This window comes from Nannobrachium achirus (assembly GCF_963921795.1).
Source record: "Nannobrachium achirus genome assembly, chromosome: 2".
Taxonomy (NCBI): Eukaryota; Metazoa; Chordata; class Actinopteri; order Myctophiformes; family Myctophidae; genus Nannobrachium; species Nannobrachium achirus.
The window spans coordinates 70,897,703-70,919,374 of NC_137811.1; the positions used below are offsets into that span (position 1 = coordinate 70,897,703).

General features: G+C 41.1%; 2 protein-coding genes across 3 annotated transcripts in view; one reads left to right on the plus strand and one right to left on the minus strand.

Moving 5' to 3' along the window:
- setdb1b (SET domain bifurcated histone lysine methyltransferase 1b) overlaps positions 1–4,238 on the minus strand; it is a gene marked incomplete at its 5' end in the record, with an annotated part of 41,562 nt that extends 37,324 nt beyond the window's left edge. For both annotated transcript variants that reach the window (XM_080751556.1, XM_080751555.1), the window contains 4 exons: positions 724–829; positions 1,060–1,106; positions 2,186–2,343; positions 4,036–4,238. In XM_080751556.1, coding sequence (XP_080607682.1) covers positions 724–829; positions 1,060–1,106; positions 2,186–2,343; positions 4,036–4,238 — 514 coding nt within the window. The remainder of the gene's footprint in view (positions 1–723; positions 830–1,059; positions 1,107–2,185; positions 2,344–4,035) is intronic.
- Positions 4,239–7,277: 3,039 nt separating this feature from the next.
- Positions 7,278–21,672, plus strand: part of LOC308280395 (mediator of RNA polymerase II transcription subunit 12-like) — a 38,165-nt gene continuing 23,770 nt past the window's right edge. The window contains exons 1-8 of the mRNA XM_080720662.1: positions 7,278–7,468; positions 11,970–12,126; positions 12,394–12,512; positions 13,866–14,003; positions 16,415–16,575; positions 17,411–17,560; positions 17,978–18,202; positions 19,358–19,508. Coding sequence (XP_080576788.1) covers positions 7,400–7,468; positions 11,970–12,126; positions 12,394–12,512; positions 13,866–14,003; positions 16,415–16,575; positions 17,411–17,560; positions 17,978–18,202; positions 19,358–19,508 — 1,170 coding nt within the window. The 5' untranslated portion in view covers positions 7,278–7,399. The remainder of the gene's footprint in view (positions 7,469–11,969; positions 12,127–12,393; positions 12,513–13,865; positions 14,004–16,414; positions 16,576–17,410; positions 17,561–17,977; positions 18,203–19,357; positions 19,509–21,672) is intronic.

Here is a 21,672-nt window from a genome sequence, read left to right on the forward strand (position 1 = left end):
CGAGAAGAATGGCCGGAGGTCCGGAGACGAAATCCGTCGCTGATTTCGCATCATCACGGCTCCACGAGCACAAAATAGTCCCATCCATAACATTGAGGTGGACGGGGGATCTCATCTTTAATGTCCATTATCTCAAAACTACACTTTAGAAGCTAGGATGGAGGCAGATGCTCGCTTATGTTACACAGTTATAAAAGCTCCCGGTCCGCCATTACACAACTCCACGTGGACAAGGATCGGTTCCGGCGCAGGACCCGATGACGTCAGTGATTGCGCTGTGGACTTCTGGCCTTCAAAATAAGATAACGGTGGTGATGCCAGCCTGAAGGTGGCATCGTGGACTTTATAATCCGTTAATTTCAGGGGCACTAAATGAGTTAAAGAGCGGAGCGGTCTGTTCAATAACACACCGCTGATTTCAGCGATTGACCAATCAGAATTCAACCAAGCCGAGTAATAACAGTTATTAATGTTGGGTCTCACTGTCAGAACCATCAGTGACTTATCAGTTATCAATGTCAGAACAATTGATAACTGTCAGCTTGGAGCTAGACAAGGACAAAGCAGGTCTTTGTTTTCATGACATTGTGTGTATGCGTGCGTGCGTGTTCCAACCTGGGTTTGTGATGGATCTGAGCAGGGATATGGAAGCAGTGTGTGTGTGTGTGTGTGTGTGTGTGTGTGTGTGTGTGTGTGTGTGTGTGTGTGTGTGTGTGTTCTAACCTGTGTTTGTGGTGGATCTGAGCAGAGATACGGAAGCAGGAGGACTCATGGTGGTCAACTGGGCCAACTTCTGGAGCTGCTCCGATGACTGCTGAATAGCTGCAGACTGATCATCACACATACAAAAATAAACACACACACACACACACACACACACACACACAGTTAGTGTTAATATTTGTTCAAATTGGCTGAGTCGCGATGAAAACATTTGAAAACATTACGCACAATGAGTACTTTCTACTTGGTACTTTTGTACTTTTTCCACCACTGTGTGTGATGTCTGATGTACTGGTTGTGATGCATGTGTGTGTGAGGTGACAACTGTATTCTCACCACTGAGGAGTCTTCGACAGCAGGGGTAGATTTTTTAGTAGGGACAACTGAAAGACAGACGGGAAGATGGACCAGTTAAAGAGCTGACAAAGCAACCAAAACAAAGAGCAGAAAAACATTCTACGGTTCACAGAATGGCCAAGCTAGTACCGACAGGGTCTGCCAGCAGCATGTGCCGTGTTTTTCAGCTGACTCGCTCCCATCGCCGTTGGGAAATCCTAGAAGGATTTGTTTTAGGTGAAGGGAAGTTCCTTTTAGACATTGAGTGATTTGCACCGTAACATCAAGCTCTGGGAACTGACGCCACAGAAACCGTTGCCAGACGTCGGGGATGTCCGTGACACAGTATGGTAGACGAGGGTGTATCCATATTTGGGCATAATACTCCAGGAACACAGACGGACAAACAGACTCACAGACAACTTGAACTTTATATACAGTATAATAGAAGACCAAGGCCATGCCTAGCTAGTAGGGGTGTAACGATATAGTAAGTGAATCAAAAAATCGATTTTAATTTGCATTGACCTACTATATCGATATGCAAAAGCAAAATATCGTATCATTTGGCTTTGTATAATATCATATCATTTTACAATGCAGATAATCGGCATCCAATCATTTTGCAATGCAAATAATTGATTGTATGGAAACTAAGTATTTGTGCCTTGTATTTACAGTAGCTATTTTTAAAATGAAAATGAAACAGAGGGGTCTAATTATTACATTTCCATTCCATATAGCTACTTTTGGTCTATCGATACATGTGTGTAATCTCTGTGTTCATGTCAAGGTGCGGGTTTTTCCATACTCCATATGTGTTGAAATATAATATCCATGTATTTGCTAGAGAATAACAGTATTTACTTATTTATATCCACAATAATAGCCTTTTCCCTATTACACCATTGAGACGTTTCACACAGATTTCATTTGTTTGCAGAATAGTTACAACGTATATCGATTTTAAATCATTGAATCGTATCGTATCGCCATGAATGAACCAATATCATCCATATATTGTATCGTCAACCATATACTATATCGTGATGCGATATGTATCTACTAGCTAGGTCTATGTGATCCAGGTTACTCTGGCTACTGGACTCCACAAAGCACTACTCACCACAGATGACGTCGTCATCATCGTCGTCCTCATCGTCTATCTCAATGACGTCAGACACTGGAGCGAGGCCCACTCCCTCCTCGTCAGAGCTCTCGATGTAGTCCAGGCCATTCTGTCGATACGTGGCCTTCACCAGATTCTCACACTCCTGTATGGACCTGAGGAGACCAGCGACACAATCTGTAACTAAACACTTACAGTAAACTCTATATACAGTATTAGGCCCCCTTCAGTTTTTTGCACAACAATAAATATGATAGTTGTATTGTCCCCAAAAGGATATTTGTCTGTTCAGAAACAACAACTACAAAGAACATATAACCACTAGTCCTGTACCTGGGGGTGTGCATAGTATATGAGTGCACTATATGAGGGATTGAATGGCTCTGAGGAGTCTCAGAATTAATGTTGGAGAACCCAGACCGGTGCCTGTCGAGCAGAATAGTCAACACTGACTGTTTAGTATCAGTGATGTCAGCATGCGGACAGACATTCCGTAAATGAATAGTTAGATATAGCACAATACAACAAACAACATATAAAATGGCACAACACCAAGACAATACATGAGGTCCCCAGACGGGACAAGGCTCCTGCTAATACAACCCTTTTCCCACTCCAAGGTTCTGTATCTTCGGCCAGATGGCATGAGGTCCAAGTAGCGATACATCAGGTGATCAGTGTCATGTGTTATTACGTGTGATGGCCTAATTGTTCATATCAGAAATTGTGGGTGTGGGAAGTATGCTTGCAGAAAATAGCCAATATATAATCTCATAACACATTGTGTTGCAGCATGTTGTAAGCTTGTAGAAGTGCTAAAGTCTGACGTTGTAAAAGTGAATCAGTCTTCCCTTCAAATTTTGTAAACATCTGCCCATCCATTCTCAAGTTATTTTGCAGATAGTGACACAGACAGGACTGATGACAATGCATGGCTAAAGTAATACATTTGCGAGTATCTGATTGATTTGTTAAATGAATGAGTGAGTGGATGACACACAGGCATTGACACTATGGGTTGCCCACCTGCCGCTGGGAGGTAAGAAAAGCTTGTGGGCAGGTGCTTTCAGGTTCTCGTTTGAGACTTAACCGTATATAAGCATAACACAAGATAATGTTAGGGTTAGGGACAGATAACACCTGCACGTGGCTAGATTGCTCGGTCCTTTGGTCTGTGGAATGTAAAATAAGAGCACTGTTTACCTATAATATGCTGTTTTCACTGTTGCTACAATTAAAAATCAAACCTCGGTTCGAAGTGGAGCGGTGAATCTGAGCAGCTATACCCTGTGTGTGTTGCTAAATGCCTAAACTGTAAACTGTAAACTGTGCCTGTGAGTGAGTGGTGAGTGTGCCTGGCCTGCACAAAACAGCGCCCCTCCTTTAACTAGTGTGTTGTGTGTGGCCACTCAAGGTATTGCCAGGCTACGGACACGGCCAGCCAGCCAGCCAGCCAGCCACCCACCCAGCCACCCAGCCACCCACCCACGGACATACCCACGGACATACCTGTCTATTGGGAGCGCTTTCACCGCTCCAAAAATGTAAAATAACAAGCGTGAACCCATAGTCATATGCGTAGCTATAAACAATTTAGGTATGACATTTTTTTATTGCACAGCCCCAGAATGTACAAAAATGCTAAATTGAATTTGAAATATCATTGTATTACTTTTTTATATTACTTTTCGGGCAAGTGGGCAAGTAGAACATGGCCTGTACTTGCCCGATAGCGACGGGCAAGTGCTTCTGATACCTTAGTGTCAACCCCTGCACAGTGAATTGATGAATTGACTGACTGATTGAATGAATCAAAGACTGAATGAATGAAAGGCGTTTATTCTCACTTCTGGGTGACGTCCAGGAGTTGCTCAGCCTTGGCGTGCGCCTCCTCCTTCTCCTCCACCCAGTGACGGAGCTCGTCCAGCTGTTTCTTCTTCTTCTGCACCACCTCGCTCTTCTCCACCGCCTCCTCGATCAGCTTCCTCAACTCATCCAGAGACACGCCCAGATCCTCCTCCAGCTCCGAGTCCCAGCCCTCCACCTCCATCCTGAGAGAGAGAGAGAGAGAGAGAGAGAGAGAGAGAGAGATTGATGTTGAGTATCCATTCATACAGTATACATGACATCCAGTCACACAGTAGGTATGTAAGGTTGCGCTCAAAATGATTCAACCCCCCCTCTCTGCAAATCTGGTTTATTGGCTAAATTCACAAACTGACAACTGAATGAAATAAATAAATCATACAAGAAAATAGCTAAAAAGTAACATTTGTTGTGCTTTATTCCAAATTCACTTTCAATTATTCAACTCTTAAACATCTGTAATCAACCGCAATCGACAAATCAAGGGCTTAAATAGTTGCATCAGATTTAATTTGGCCTGACTAGAAGTTTGTTGACGTGTTGACTGTGATTATAGAGCAGTTAGAAACATGGCTCAGTTTAAGGAATGGTCAGAAAAGTTCAGAGAAGAGATTATTGCTATGTAAAAACAAGGTAAAGGATATCCACAACTTTCCAACATCCCATCGTGCATTGCGCAGAAGTTGTTGAGTGTGATCTACAAGCTCACAACGGTTGCATCTGCGACGCGACGTGAGCTTGTATGTCTGGAGTGTCCTCCACATAATGCTCCAGTAAATGCTTGCGGAAACAGGTGGATAAAACAATTGCAAAGACACTGAATGTACCAAAAAGTACAGTTTTGAGCATAGTTGACAAGTTCTAAGTCAAAGGAACAGTGGTTACACTAATGAACAAATTTGTCAGAGGGGGTTGAATTATTTCGAGCACAACTGTTTATACATTAGACCAGGGGTCTTCAGAACACAGCTGAGAGAGAGATGGATCGAGGACCCACACTACGTATTGTATACAATTGTGCTGCAGATTATTAAACTCGTTTGTAGATTTCTTAGATAGCTTCATAGACTTGTTTGGCAGCACCAACATAAATGGTAAATGGTGCATTTATATAGCGCCTTTATCCAAGGCGCTTTACAGAGATTTGTGCATTACATTCACCCATTCATACACCGATGGCGGTGGAAACCATGCAAGGCACCAACATGCTCACCGGCCGGGAGCAACTAGGGGTTCAGAGTCTTGCTCAAGGAGGACTCTTTGACACTAACTCTGGGGGAACCCGGGATTAAACTGGGAACCCTTCGGGAACCCTCTGTGTTCTAATGACATTTTCTCTACCCCTGAGCCACTGCAGCCCCTATCATCAGTGTTGTCTATTTGTATCATTATTATTTTGTACAGTATATACTGTACATTGGGCCCCATCTTGCACGGCGCCTTATCCCTTATGTCTAATCTTACTAGGCATTTCTTTATTATTTTGGGAAAAAGAAATAGACGTTCTACAAGTACAAGCTCACAAGGCGTCGATGTAGCACGGCTGATCCTTCTGTTCTATTCTATGGTGTGGTGTTTTTCACCTTATCCCATATTAAACATGAGGGATAAGGTGCCTTACTAGATATCTTTTCTTTTAATACAGCACGTTGGTCAATTTTGAATGTTTTAAATGTGCTATATAAATAAAGATTGATTTGAATAGGTTTTATTTATTTTTCATTTTAGTCATCTATTCGTGTTTATTTTCAGACATTTAACCACTTAAACCCTCTATACTTTAACAATACATTTATTATGTTTTCCCTACACCAACACAAAGATTTGGTGGTGGCCCCCCAACTCCAAGACCTGGAACCCCTTGAAGATCCATGGCATGCATTAGCCACACCATCAGACAGATACTTTAGACACAACATATATTTATACAGTACAGTATACATTATCCAAACTATATATTAAATGCAACATCCACTCATACAGTACACTGACTATACATTAGACACGACATTCATTCATTCATTCATACATACAGGAGTACACTATAGCCTATTGACTACTAAACAATACATCCTCAAGTACACAACATCCATTCAGACAGTACAGTACAGTACACACACAGCAACATGTCTCTGTTTAAGCTGATTTTTTTGGTGCAGCTGTTGTAATTTTGTGTTCAAATTATAAACTACACACAGACAGGAAGTGTTTAAAATGGAAACATAGAATAATATAACTAGAAAACACTGCCTGTTCACGAGAAGCACCCAGCCAAGCCATTGCTGCAAACTCACAACGTTTAGCTTGCCTTGTTGGCTTAACTGACCTCACAGTTTCTGCTGTTTAATGCGTGTAGAGTCAACATAAATAACATCCCCGACACCGAACCTTGCAATATGGTTAAAAACTGACAAAGACGAACATGAAGCCGCTTAGCATGTTAGCCTACATGCTAACTAGCCTCACAGCTCTTCCCTGCAGATCAGTTACGGGATAATAATGGCTTGCTATAGTAGTTTTTCTGTTCTTTTCTTTCATATGCACATAATGGAAACAAAACACACAATGTGGAAATGATAGGACTGAAGACTCACGCTTCGGTGGCGGTGGCCTCCATCATGTGTGTGTGTGTAGTGTAAACACTAACAGACTCAGCTACATGCAGAACCCAGTGATGGTTTGTTATTCTGCCGTGGCGGGCGGGGCCTGTCCCAAAACAAGCGCTTCCCCGATCCCAAACTGTGGGTCGGGATACTAGTCGGGACCATAGAGTATATATAAAAGGGTCGGGACACATTTGTGGATCACCGACCAATTTTACATTTTAAAACAAACAAATTATATATAAAAAATAAAAATAAAACAATAATAATGTGAAGCGTTGTGAGCTTGTAGATGGGCTGTTATCACTCGTTTGGGTCCCGGGCAAATAAAATGTCTAATTTCTCTCTTGGGTCTTTCTTGAGCTAACCGCCCGGTGGAGATAGGGCGTAACGCAAAACATTCGCTCCCAACAGCCAGAGCGAATTGCATAGGCGAATTGGCGCGCGGGGTGCAAAATATTCTCGCGAGATTATTACACTGTATTAAAGGAAAAGGGACAGTTACTGTAGTTCATCATAGTAGATTATGGCTTAATTTTCATACCATTTTGTTTGATTTGGGTGAACTATCCCTTTAATTCTGCTGACCGTCCTTTTTTCTTTTTTCTTGAAAACTTGATCAACATGGCCGTCACACACACGGCAGGCTTACCAACTTTAAAGGCTATTTGAAACGGTAATTAATTAGACTCTAAGACGCAAAGATACTAATCTGTAACCAATAAAACTGTCTCTAATAGAGATGAATCAGAACACGAGTGAAATGGATGCGAGATCGGATGTTTCTGAAGAAGAAGGATTCAACCAGGAGGTACAAATACAAATACAACTACATCTCTGCTAGCTTAAATTGCTTTCATGTTTTCAGCTACTTATAGGCTTACTGTCTGTATATTTTAAAATAAGTATTTCCGTGCAATCGAACTTTGAAGTTTAAAAGCTGACCTTTGTCTCTCTCTTTCTGGAATGATTGATTGATTGATTGACTTATTGGTTGATTGATTGACTGTGCCCAATTTATACAGTTCGGTCTCACCGTTCATGAGGGTGGATGCTGTCAGCCTGTCAATAGTCTAAACCAGTGGTTCTCAACCTGTGGGGCAGGACCCCCAGGGCCAGGGGGGGGTCCCCAAATTATTATTATTATTATTAACCACTGATCTAAGGGAATGTAGGCCCAAAAAAATGATAATAAAAGGACCTCAATGGAAACAAGCCATAGTGCTTTCTTGAAGGAGCAATTGGTAAAAAACAAAAAAACAAATGAAAAATAAAATAATCATATTTACACATGGCATATCCCTCTGGTACATTATATACATGAGGTTTAAACATAAGGTGCATGAGCATATACTGTATAGCAGCAGGTATATGGATCCACGTTAGAATATCAGGGCACTGCCACTGTAGTGAGCATCAGAGGATGTCAGGTGATGCGTCGTTCTATATCCTAATAACAGTCCAGTAAAAGACGAGTTACACAGGAGCAACAGTCAGCTATAAAAACTCAGCATGGTTTATTGATTACACAGGGTAAATTCCCCACATGAATATATGAATATCTGAATAGCAAATGCATGAAAGTAAAACAAAGTACGAGCCTGAAGTTTCACAACATAGAGTACGTTGCATCCACCGCAAGCTGCAAAATCAGTGCCCAACTAAAACCAGACGTTTCAGTTGTTCACAGGAGAGATCTCTGAAGGACCCCTTATCTGCAACTCTATGTATCACTCTAACAGCAGCGGCCCTCCTTTCTCTGATTGGCCGGCAGCGCTCAAGGAACACTCTAAAGAAAGATAGTTGTTTTAGGCTTAAAGGAATAGTTCACACATTTTCACATTAATCCCTCCTTGATCACTCTTAGTGATCAATCAGTTAAAGAAATGTTGAACACAGTTTTTAATCATTTCATGTAACATGCTGAGTTTTGAACAACAAAACAAGGTCCATTATTTATGAGCTAGGTGAGCTGAGGAAACCCTTTTAGGCGAAACTCTTACACTAGGGGTTTTTTGTTTGTTTTTTTCTTTTTCCCCTACCATTCGGACACTGCTCACATCAGTTGGACCATTATTGACATTCATGGAAATTCATACTACAAACTTTATTGAATACAATTGCATATAACTATGTACATTGAGTTGCATAGAAATGTGTAACATTGAATATATATTAGGGATGTCAAAAATGGACCTTTATCAAAATCGATTATTCTATAGCAATATTCGAATATTATTCGAAAATCGATAATTAATAATTATTATTATTTTTTTATTAAAAAAAAAAAAAAAAAAAAATTTTACTTCTGTTTTTCGTTTTTTTTTTACTGGATTTCAATGCACATTTACATATGTACAACATGGCTCTTCAGGTAATTGGTAGCCTAACTACTACTCTTCATCTTTCTTTTTAGTGTGCCAGTGTACTGTTCACCTAATCTCTCAAGAACAGATTCTGTGATGCTTTACGATACAGAGGACGCTGTTTTCCCTTTTCTTTGATGATGGCCACCAAGTACCAAACAATCAAGCCTGAATCAATCACACCTGTGTCTGAGACAGGGGGGGAAGGGAGTGTGTAGCAGGCAGCCACTCTGCTGTGCTCCTTCACTCTACACAGTTTACAGTTGGTGCTGGTGTGAATAATAAATCAATGGCCATTTACTATTATCATTAATACTATTGTTAGCCTATATTCTATATTTTGGTTGAAACTAACTAACTAAGCCAAAAAATAGTATTAAAAACAAAAAAAAAAACAAAAAAAAACGAAAAAAAAAAAAAAATCGATTATGAAATATTAAAATCGAATATTGATTAATCTAACGAATATTCGAAAATCGATTATTCGGTGACATCCCTAATATATATATATATATTTCTTTGTTGCATCTTCTGAGAGACAGGTCTTTTGCTGCGTCCCAGGAATGGATTCCGTTCCCCGACACTCCAAATCTCACCCACTGCCAATTAATATTTCACATGGCAAAGAGATGAGAGGATTAACGGGAGGTTCCCCTTCCAGGACACAGCTAGACTTGCCCCTCCTATTTGTATCCTTCACCCTCCATCGGACTTGATGGAGTGGTGATGCGTGCGATCTTGAGGTCAAGTTGTGGGTCGGGGAATGCTCTAAAGGGGCCCTCTGTGTATAGCTATTCATTTAATCACATTCTGTGTGCCAAGGGAGTTTTGGGCATGATGTGCCAAAAAATGTCTAAGGAGATAAGGATATCCCTGGGAAAATATCTGTTGTTTCTTGACATACATCTATCCCATAATAATGTTGCATCTGTTTATTATACATAATGTGTTATGCCCCTCCTAGATCAAAATAAACATGTGTAGACTTGTAAGGAGTGTTCGATCCCATTGTTTTGTTCAGTGAAATCTGGACTAAATGTCATGTGATGAGTGAGGGGTGTCACCATGTAAAACTACGCTTGTGAACATATAGACACAACTGTCTCTACTATCTACTGAGAATAGGGAGTAGAGATTTACAGGAAAGCAGAAAGTTAACCCCCCCTTTTATGACTCACATAAAAGCGAATAACAAGACTTGTTATTCTTTACCCCAATTAAAATCTTATAGCTGAGGAATATACATATAGTATATTTATACCTCCCTCCTTGACAAACAAAGTATAATAAAACAATACAAAAATAATAACAAAGACCTCTCTAACCGTGGTTCATGACATTACAGTTATATATAAAATAAATGTCGCCATTCAAACATCTTATTTTTCCTCAGTATTGTTCATGTAACCTGGTGTGGTTCGGCTTAAAATCAAAATGATTTATCACACATGTTCCACCGCGGATCACTTCCTCATTTACTCAAAGCAGTCAGTGAGAGAAGTCAGACTTCCAGAGGACTGGAGATGAGATTTATGGCTCTCTGAAGTGAGCCGGACCTCTGGGATCCGTTCCTTTCAAAGAGACGTTCAAAAGACACTCTCATTTTAGTTATTTAGTTACTTTAGTTATTTACCTCTACATTGTAATAAAAGAATGGTTGTACTTTTTCCACAACTACTCATTAGAACAGAGTGGCCCCCTATAGATCCCATCACTCATTTCAAAGAGCCTTTCTAAAGACTCAACTTGTACGCAAACGTCCCATCTCTAAGGAAAAAGGGGAGGGAGTCAGGGAGATGGGTGAGTTGAGATGAGTGGGTTATTGCTCCGAGTCTAATGATCATTATAACACTGTCCCGACATCAAAACATGACAGAGTTTTTTACTGTGGGGTGTCATTAAAACTTTGTTGACACGGCACATCTGAAAAGGAAAAAGATGGCCCTACTTTTCAAAAAGGTTACAGACACCCTCCTTTATAAAATTCAATGAACTTAAATTATCAACTGAGTTACAAAAACAAAATTATTAACAAAAATAATAATAATAATAATAATAATAAAACTTAAACTATAAAAGAAATATCGTGTCATTGTCATTAGCAGATCTATGCATATACTGTAACAGTAATCAACATAGGGAGAGAGGAGCTCTTGCACACAGCAAGGGCATCTAAACCTACAAGAGGCTGATAGAATTACTCAAGTAGATAATATAGAATCAATTTCCTCTTCATTCCTCCTGTCACTAACAATTTACACATGGCATATCCCTCTGGTACATTATATACATGAGGTTTAAACATAAGGTGCATGAGCATATACTGTATAGCAGCAGGTATATGGATCCACGTTAGAATATCAGGGCACTGCCACTGTAGTGAGCATCAGAGGATGTCAGGTTCAACCACAGTGCACAAAAGGTAACTTTCACTGGTATAATCCACAGTTATGTCCACAAGGAAGAGTCCAAGTGCAAGCCAAGGCCAGCCTGGTGACAGACAGTGGTCAAGCCTTGTTCAACAGTCTGAATGTTCTATGTTCTATAGCTTTATTTTAGCTAGACAGCCTGTCCTTGGGCATTGCACATAGGATAGGACTCGGGACTCATTATTGCGCTGAATGATAGTCATAAAGGCCTGGAAATTGAGTAAAATATTCTGGAAAGGTTTTGGAAATTCATTGGTAAAATGTGTGGGAACCCTGGCTTTAATTTATATCAGCACAGAAGAATGTCCGTCAGTATGATTTATTATACCTTTCTGCCATCTCAGGCTGTCAACTCTGAACTCATTACACAAAACAATCAGTCTTGGCTGAACTTTATGTATCTCGTAGCCAGTCTTATAGCTGTGTTTTGTCCCATCACAGGGGCGTGCTTATCGAGTGCATCCAGCTTATGAGGATTGCATTATAATCTGTCTCTCCCCATGTCGTGGTTCCACAGGCAGCAGGGGCGACACAGGAGGAGAGCGGCAGCCACAAGTCCAAACATCCCCTGGTGGAGGATCTACGCAAGCAGCGAGATGAGGGGAGACCTGCCACTGAGAAAATCACCCAAGACATCCTGAAGGTGCTCCATAGCAAGCGTGCGGCAGAGACAGGTAATTGCAATCGGCGTCGCTATAGCCGAACTTCATACGTTTCCCGCTTACTTGTCTCTCACATGACCATTTCTGTGTCGTGAGGATTTGTAGGCGGTTAGGGTATGTATAAAACAAAATGTCAGAAACAAAGAGCTTCTCAATTATTTGAGTAATCGATAGAATAACCACTAAGACCCCTGCTGTGATGTCAAGAAACCACTTTTTTCTCTCCCACTTTGACTGCTGTTCCACCTGAGATGCATCGTTCTTTTTGCCTTTTTTTAGGAGGGGAAGAGGGACCGAAGAGGAAGAAGAGAAAACCTGAAGCCTTACCCACCACAAAGGATATCTTCACAGAATTCCTGCATCTCTCCCACTTTGAGCAGCACCAAGTCACCTCTGAGGTAAGACCCAGACATCTGTAGTCAAGAGTCAGTACAGGTTGTATTAGTGAAAATACACTAAACTAGTTGAACCTTTTGAATATAAATAGGATTTTATTGCAGACTGATTAGTCTGTACTATTCATGTAGTTACGGTAATTTAATTCCTTCTTGGACAATATATACTGTAAACTGAATTAAATGCACTGAATACTGGCCAATATTTAACTGATGGATTCCATTGTATAAATGGAGTTAACATGATTTGCATTAGCCTAAATATAGATACAGGCAGATAATAGTGAAGATAACCGATCTACAGATTTCAAATGTTGAGCTTGCAGCAATATTTCAAATTCACAAATATTGAAGTGTTTGGTTTTGAAAATATTTTCATCTATAATGACATACCCAAAACAGGGACACCAGGTTGAAAGTTGTTTAAGGGTCTCAGATGTCAGATAACTCCATTTCAATAATAATAATAATAATAATAAACTTGATTTGTATTGCGCTTAACAAATGCTTGACAGAAGAATCAACAATACAAAGAAGAATCAACAATGAAAAATCAGCAACAACACTTCACAAAATAAAAGTAAAAATGTAAATGAAATAGATTAAAAAAAAACTATAATAGCATACTTTAGAATCAAGAGTGCTAAGGGTTGAAGGCAGCTCTATAAAGTTGAGTTTTCTGAGGGGATAAAAAGAAGTCTGAACAACCTTCTTTACATGGGTTTCCAGAGGGAGGTCAGAATCCAGGAAGACTCCCAGATTTTTTAACATTTTATATTATAAGGAAGGATTATCCATCCAGTAACATTGTGGCGGCATGCATTAACCATTCTATTGGCATGTTCCCATGGATTATAGTTCTCAGTCGCCACGGCTGAGAACGACATGATTTCAGTCATGTGGATTCCATAGAAGCCAGTCTTCTGTGGAAGCATGTTGCGCACCATCTACAAGCTAACACCTTGACATTTGACCACTTCAAATACTCTTTAATCTTAGTCATTTTAAGATTAAAGAGTATTCGAAGTGGTCAAACTTCGAAGACTGTTTGAAGGGTCAAAGTAGCAGAATAGAATACATTTTCAAAAGCATTTTCCAGAAAGCCCTGATGGTCTTGGATATTGCATAAAAGCAAGCAAAGGTAAAAAACTCAGTCTGTGATTTCTTCAGCTGCATGTAAAACAGCAAGAACATACCGGTAGGTTTGCAGCAATACCTAAACCTAAATCTCTCAAAATATTTGCATCTGTTCCTATAAAGCATTTTGATGCCAAGGAGTTTCTACAAGGTCACGTGTTTATTTAGTGATAATATAAAAAATAAATGCTGATAATGGCTGTCATTATGTTTGTGCAGGTGTCCAGGAATGTGGTGGAACAGATCACCAGCTTTGCCTCAGGGAAGTCTAATCACCTGCCCCTGGTCCAGCACATACAGTTCATCTTTGACCTCATGGAGAACAACACTATTTGCCTTATCAAATTTGCCTTTCAGGTATGAACAACATGCATCGGTGCATTGGGATTGGAAAAGGGACAAAACTCTTTCCAGGGCTGTTCTTTTATTTTATGGCTCTAACAGTGGGTCAACCTGTGGGTTGGGACCAACAGGGACCTCGCATTGTGAGGGGTTGTGAACTTGAAGATATTTCCAAAATATTTATCTGTGGAACAGAGTCAAACAAAACTAATGCCTCAACTCTTACAATTCCAGGGGAGGGGTTGTGGCCTAAAAAGGTTGAGAAGAACCCCTGGTCTATAAGAGGGCAGCTGTGTGTGTGTCTGTGTGTATCTCGTAAACCCTGTATCTGAAAAACCGTGTCGCTTGAGTGACCTTCCTTCCTTCCTTCCTTCCTTCCTTCCTTCCGTAACCTTCCTTCTGTAACCTTCCTTCTGTACAGGAGTGATGTCAGTGTGATGTCAGCGAGTTGTGACATCACTTCCTGTACGGGGCGGCTACACAAAATGTGGATAACACTATATATGGAGATAGTCCAGTCCATCATGTCATATGGGAATACCGTCATAGACAGTAGCCAAAAGAGAAGGATACACAAGACTAAGAAAGACAAAAAAAGAGAAGAATAAAAAAGAAAAAAAAGGAGGAGGAGGATAAAGATACCAAAAGGAGAGAGAAGAAAGGGTGGATGAGGTACAATGTGTCTCAGAAAAGAAAATGTAACAAGGAGGTGGCAACGGGGCGGCTAGATAAAGTTATTAGGCCTGGATCCGACTTTTAAGTCGACGCACAGGATTCCAGAAGTGTAGCGCTTATTCGCTCTTGTATCAAACTGGTACTCGAAACGTTCTTAGAATTTAATATATATTTCTAAAGTAAATATGGGGGCGGTTGTGAAAAAAAGAGAAGAATAAAAAAGAAAAAAAGGAGGAGGAGGATAAAGATACCAAAAGGAGAGAGAAGAAAGGGTGGATGAGGTACAATGTGCGGTATCCTCCTTGTCAAGCTCGACGTTGGGCATTTGGACCTATACATGGAGAAATGGAGCGAACCTGTTTGGCCTAAACATGGAGATGTGGTACAGAATGACTCATATATGGGCATAAAAAGTATGTCATGTGACATCACTTCCTGTACAGACAGTCAGACATACAGCCATTGACTCCGGCCTAACAATGGCTACTGTCTATGACGGTAGTCCCATATGACATGATGGACTGGACTATCTCCATATATAGTGTTCTCCACATCTCCATGTTTAGGCCCTATCGCTCACACCCTAGGTGGGGTTGGCGATAGGGCCTTTTTTTGTGTGGAGTTTGCATGTTCTCCCCGTGTCTCCTAGGGTTGATAAAAACTAGAATCGTCAGAGAAACGCTGTGATTGGCCAGATAGTCAAGAATTGGCGCAAAGGGCGAGGTCGCATGTCACCCTGAGGTCGCATTCCACCCTCAGGTGTCTTACTAGTATGGACACTGCCAGTGGGCCCCTGATGTACCTCCCTCAATATCTTTTTTATTTTCTTCATGTTTTATATTTTTTTAAACATTTAACTTTATCTCATGTGGGAAAAATAAATAAATTGATTTTCTTTTTTTCTTTTTTAACTAATCTGTTCTTTGTTTGTTGTATTGCTTATTGCTTATTGTATGGCTATGCTTGTTGTGGGTCGCTTTGGATTGGGAGCTTCCAGTTTGGGCATTGAGCTTCTGCTAAATGCCTAAACTGGAGCCAGGAGGTATGCGGTCAGCCTATAGGCTTGACTCAGGGAAAAGGACGCCCCTGCCTTGCACAGTCCCATGAGAAGTCTGCCATCCATAAGATGAACGATACTCTCATGACTAATTGGAAATGACGCAAGTTCGGGGACTGATCAACCTGAGCTGGCCGCCTCCGGCGAGGGTGTATACTAGTGTATAATGGCCGAAACACCCTAAGACCTGGAGGAACACTACTGATGATGCATCCTAGATTAAAACCTAACCCCAACCCCCCCCCCCCCCCCTCCCTTGCATCCATCATTCACCAATCACCACCAAAATGACACACACACACACACACACACACACACACACACACACACACACACACACACCCACACACACACACACACACTCTCACGCATGTGCCTGCACAAAGGAAATTAACATCTTATCCTGTGTTTCTTAAAACAAATTGTTAGTAACCCAATACTTAGTAGATAGCAGATCAATTGGCTCACAGCACATCACACCGAATTGAGCTATTTAAGCTGAATGCAGAGATTTTCACTAACCTTTGAAAATTCATAAAATATTCCACAATGCTCCGATTTGCTCCCGGGACAGCTCAAAAGATGTCATTTGGACACTGATTCACAAATCGCAGATTAGGACTTGGCCATACAAACCTTTTCAGTCAGGTGAGATTACATTTTTACGTTAATCCATGTATTGTATGTTTGTTAGCTGCTGGATGTGCTGAGCCTGGTGAAGACTGAGCTGCTGCCGGAGTCGTCCAGCTTGGTGGGCAGCTACACCAATGACCTGTATCTGTGTATCGTGGCGGTCCTGTGGAGGTACCACTGTCTCATCCTCGATCGTCAGGATCAGTTGTTACTGTTTTACCGGTACGTTCCTGCACAAACCATCCCAATATTTTATATTATAAAATTGCTGTCTTGTATGTCCATTAAAAACATTATGTTGGATCCATTAATCACAAGCTCTTGTGATTCTTTTCATTGGTTAAATATTTATGGAACATGCAGACTTACTTTAAAGGAGTAGTTCACCGCAAAATATTGGCTTATTTTCTATCAATTACATCAATAGGGTATATGCACGTACGCCATTTTGTTCTACTTCCGGGTGTCTTTCGACTTCCTTCACAGGTGTTACTGATGATACTAATTAAGGCTCTGTTTGATTTATTGTACAGTGGTTCTTTAAATTTCAAGGACCCTCATAACTCTGTACAAATGGAAACAACACTGTACTCTCAGTGTTACACAGCTGTATGGGGACATTTGGAACCCACTCAATGACACTTTGAGACCCACTGGTGTAGCAGAGTGTTTCCAGGGAGCCAACATGCACAATATCAGCACCCTGACTCTGTTTGAGCAGAATGGAACAGACCCTTCATTAGTATCATCGGTAACACCTGTGAAGGAAGTTGAAAGACACCCGGAAGTAGAACAAAATGGCGTATATGCATATATCCCATTACGCAAGCCTTGAATTCGCTGAGATTTTTAAAAATGTTCTGAGACACAACAATTTGATGACTGGCTCATCGGAGACTCCAAATAACCCTGACTCTGAATAAGAAGTAATTTTTTGGGTCAACTACTTCTTTAACTTTCAAAAGGTTTCTGGTGTTTTCTGGGAGATGTGTATCAAGGTTGAAGTGATGGCGAAAGCCATGTAGAATCCATGAGCATTTGTTGAATGTTTTCTCAGGCTGTGTCTTATGATGGTGGGGTCAGGCGTGAACCCGGCATCCTGTTCCTCAGCAGAGCGATGTATCCTGTCCTTCATGTACGTCCTCTACAAGTCCTGCAGTCACCTCAGGAGCAGCAAATTCAGAAATTCAGAATTCAGAATTCAGAGGTAGAAAAAAATGTTTTGGTCAAATTGCCATTTTTGCCTAGCTCTACTCTCCTAACGCTGCTGCATCATTGTGCTTTTATTGCCCTTTGTCCTAAGTCAATCAGAATGCTTGTTACATTTCAAAATGACTTGACTTGCAGAAAGAGCTTTAAGTCTTTGTAACAAGCATTCTGAAGGCAGGACGAATCAGCAGTGTTAAGAGAGTAGAGTTCAGGCATATATAAATAAAGGCAGATTAACATTAAGAAGAAATAGTTTTCCACATGCTGTCAACTAGGTCACTTTTGCAGAAAGTATTTTTTCTCTGTCCTGAATACCTTACAACTACTATGCTATGAGACTAACATGTATGGTCCCTTACCAGATTCTAAGCGCTGCACTCCCTGTCCTTTTCCCCTTGTCCCCTCCCTCCTCCAGGGAGTTCTTCTCCAAGGTAAAGAACTCCATCTACTGCAACATCGTCCCGTCAATCTCCAACATGCTGTGGGACCGCAGTTTCATGACAGAAGCTATGGTCAATCCCTCGGCGTACAACTTCCACCACTCCAGTGTGGGCCAGCTCAACGACAGCCCAGCCAAACGCCACAGCTTTGTCTGCAATGTGCTCAAGGTTGTGTGCGTGGACCACCCAGACCTTGAGAGGTGAATCTGTGTATATGTTTGAGTGTGTGTGTATATCACCTGGATATTCATATATGAAGATTACGACACTGACCTCATCAAACCATGGATATCCATTCATGGAGAAGCCTGGATCATCACTTAGATCTCCATATATGGAGCTGACCTCTACATCTGATCCTCAGATGATGCCCTGTTAGGGCAACCACACTAATAGAATCCCTTTTATGCTATCAATATTAAGCCCATATCTAGGAATGCCCATATATGGACATATTTATAAACTTGAAAAATGAATACTAATTTTAATTATTCTGAATCCATTACAATCATTTGTTTGACATGAAAAACATTCCTTGGGCAAGAAATGGCCCCACAATACGATGGTTTAGTGATGAGTCATCAATTTTCACAGACTTTTGGGGTCCGTTTTTAGCCCAAGGAATGTTTTTCAAGCAAAACAAATGCTTGCAATGGATTCAGAATAATTAAAAACCCCTAGTTTGACCCCTCACATCCCACTTAAAGCAGATGTTTTGGGAGTAATTTTTTCCTTTATAGTGTAAGTGAATGAGACTGAAAATTACCCTAGCTGTCAAACATTTTCCCAGCCATTTTAAAAAAGACACCCCGGCCAAATTTGTTTAATAACCCTCCTAGATTACAAATCCATTGAGAAACGGACCTTTGCTCTCCACGGTCACGGAACTGCCTTGCCGCCACCGTGCCTGTTGTCGTGTGATGAAGGCAACGTCTCCGTTCAGCCCAGACCAGGGCTTAATTTACAAATTAAGCACTGGTTTTAAAACATCCACTCCAGTGAGCCATTTTTTCCCCTCTCTGTGTTCTGAGGCCTTTTCAGTTTCTGTGTCAGGGTATCGCTGTTGAGGGATTTTGATTGTCAATCATTGGCCTTCTAGCTGTGAGGCGACAGCACTACCAACTGCAACATTGTATCATTTCACTTTTCTGAGCCTAATTATTCAGAAAAACACAGACCACAGAAAATCCACTGAATGTTAAAAGTTCAGTTTTTTTGGGTGAAATTGAGTTCAGGACCCCCCTGAAGATATGCCAATGAAACACATATTCAAACAAAAATGTCCCCTTTTTAGTTTCTTGTCATAAAACACCACAGACTCCACAGATTTAAATTGTTTTGCTTTGTGTCTCCAGAGTGAACGACCTTGGGATCCTGTGTGCAGATCTGACGGCTTACTGTTGCTCTCTCAGTGCTGAGTGGCTGGGAGTAATCCGAGCCCTCTGCTGTTCCTCTGGAATCGGAAATAGAAACCTTGGCTTCAACGACTTACTGTGTCATGTAGATGTAAGTGTGTTCTAGAAAAAAGAAAAATACTGTATACCTTGCTCACGTTGTGTGTAATTATTGTAAGGACAGGGGGTTTGAGTGATTGATTGAAGAGTTTATTAGCAGTTTGTAATAGAAAAGAATACAGTTTCATGACAGCACAAATCACTGGTACAAGGTCAACTAAAAGGAGATCCTAGTAAGCATTACCGCTTATTTACACAGGAACCACTTTATGTATCTCATAACATTGAAAGACAGACAGATAGAACAGAGTACTTTGCATAAGATAACATCAATTACAAAACCAGAAAAGAAAATAATAAAAAATGTCGGCTTAGTCTATTTACAAGTCACTAGTAGCAGCCGTCTGAAGGTGACTTTTCAGACCGATTTTGCAGGCCTTTGCACTCCTTTAAAGCCTGCGGGAGGGCGTTCCACATGTTGGTGGTATAGCTAGAGAACGAATTAGAGCCTTGTTTAGTGTTAAATCTAGGTTGAACATGATTAGTGGAGCTGCCTCTGGTGTTGTGATAGTGGACATCCTTGACATTTTGGAAGTAGTTTGTCAGGTTCAGGTACATGGGTAGGTGTAGTGTATCTTGTACACCAGGCCCATTGCACGATGCTGTCAGCTACTGTAAGCCACCCCACGCTTATGTAGTGATAAGTGATGAGGTGGGCCCGAGAAGGAAGACCAAGCATGACCCTTTTGTTCTGGGCTGTTTGGAGCATTAATTTTAAGGGAATTGGGGCATCATGATACCATACAAGGATTACGTAATCAATGAGGGGCCTAATAAGAGCACCTCCTAGAGCAGGGGTCTTCAACGTTTTCAGGCCGGGGACCCCCAAACTGATGGGGAGATGGAGCAGGGACCCCCTACCACCTCGTAGGGTGGTAGGGGTTTTAAATTTTAAACATGTACCAGTTACAGCGAGCAGGGTGGGCCGTACCACTACCATTTCTAAACATACTACTTATTAACTGAGAACAAATGTCAATAATATCAACAATATGTCAATTGCATAGTAATCATGTATTCAAGCTATTCAAAATGGATGATTAATTTTTTAACATAAATGTGTAAAATGGCAAAAAAAGAAAAAAAAACATTTTTTGAAATCTTTTTTTTTTTTTTTTTTTCAATCAATAATTTTGCGGACCCCGCGGACCCCCTAGGGGTCGCGGACCCCCTGTTGAAGACCCCTGTCCTAGAGTCTTTCGTGTTTAAAAATTGATCAGCAGGGCAACCCTATGTAAGAAACGAATGTGTTGTTGGTTGACTTTTTTGATTACCTTGGTAGTAATTTTTTCACTGGAAGGTTAGCCTCCAGGATGCAACCCAGGTAGGAGATGTTGTTTTGTCTTGTTATCACAGTGTCACCTACTTTAATTGTGAAGTTCTCGACTTTTCTAACTTTCTGACTAGATTAGTTGACTAGATTAGTTTTACCAAGGTGAATTGAGAGTCTGTTGTCATTGAGCCAGGTGCATATCATGTTCTCCGCTGCTGCAATTCATTGGTGCGACTGGTAAAAGAGGACTGTCAAGCTTCCGGAATTCTGAAGGACGGACGCTCGGTAGGCCAATCAGATGCGGGACTCCCTCTTTCCAACTGCAGGGGGCAGAGTCATATACTCTATGGGCGGAGTGCCTTGCACTGCCTTCCATAGTTCCACAGTACCGCACTTCTTGCCAGTCCTCTTTTACCAACGCCCCAGAGCTGAGGAGGTGTCTACCTTTCAAGCCATGTTTCCATAAACTTATTCGAATTAGGGAAGCGAATTATCAGAAATATGCATTAAGACAAAGCGAATTTAGCATGTTTCCATTTGCGGGTGTCATTCGAATTAGCGACGGTCGCATGAGTTGATCGGGCTGATTTTTTCAGACCGAACCTGAGCACTGCACGTCTGACTGCTGTGACTCGATCGCTGTCTAGTAGTGGAAAGAAGGGGTTATCAATCATCATGGCCCCAAATAACTTTCAAATATCTTACAATTGGCGACGAGTCTCTTACGAAATTGACAAGAGTTCCTCTCAATACATAAAGCTATATACCCTCTCCATCATCGGCAATAGTCAGTGGTGTGTGTTCCCCACACTCCCGCGCCCCCACCGTTGCGCTCAGGTTCACCTCATACTGCAAGTTTCAGCGTCCTCTGGAAGGTGGCCGA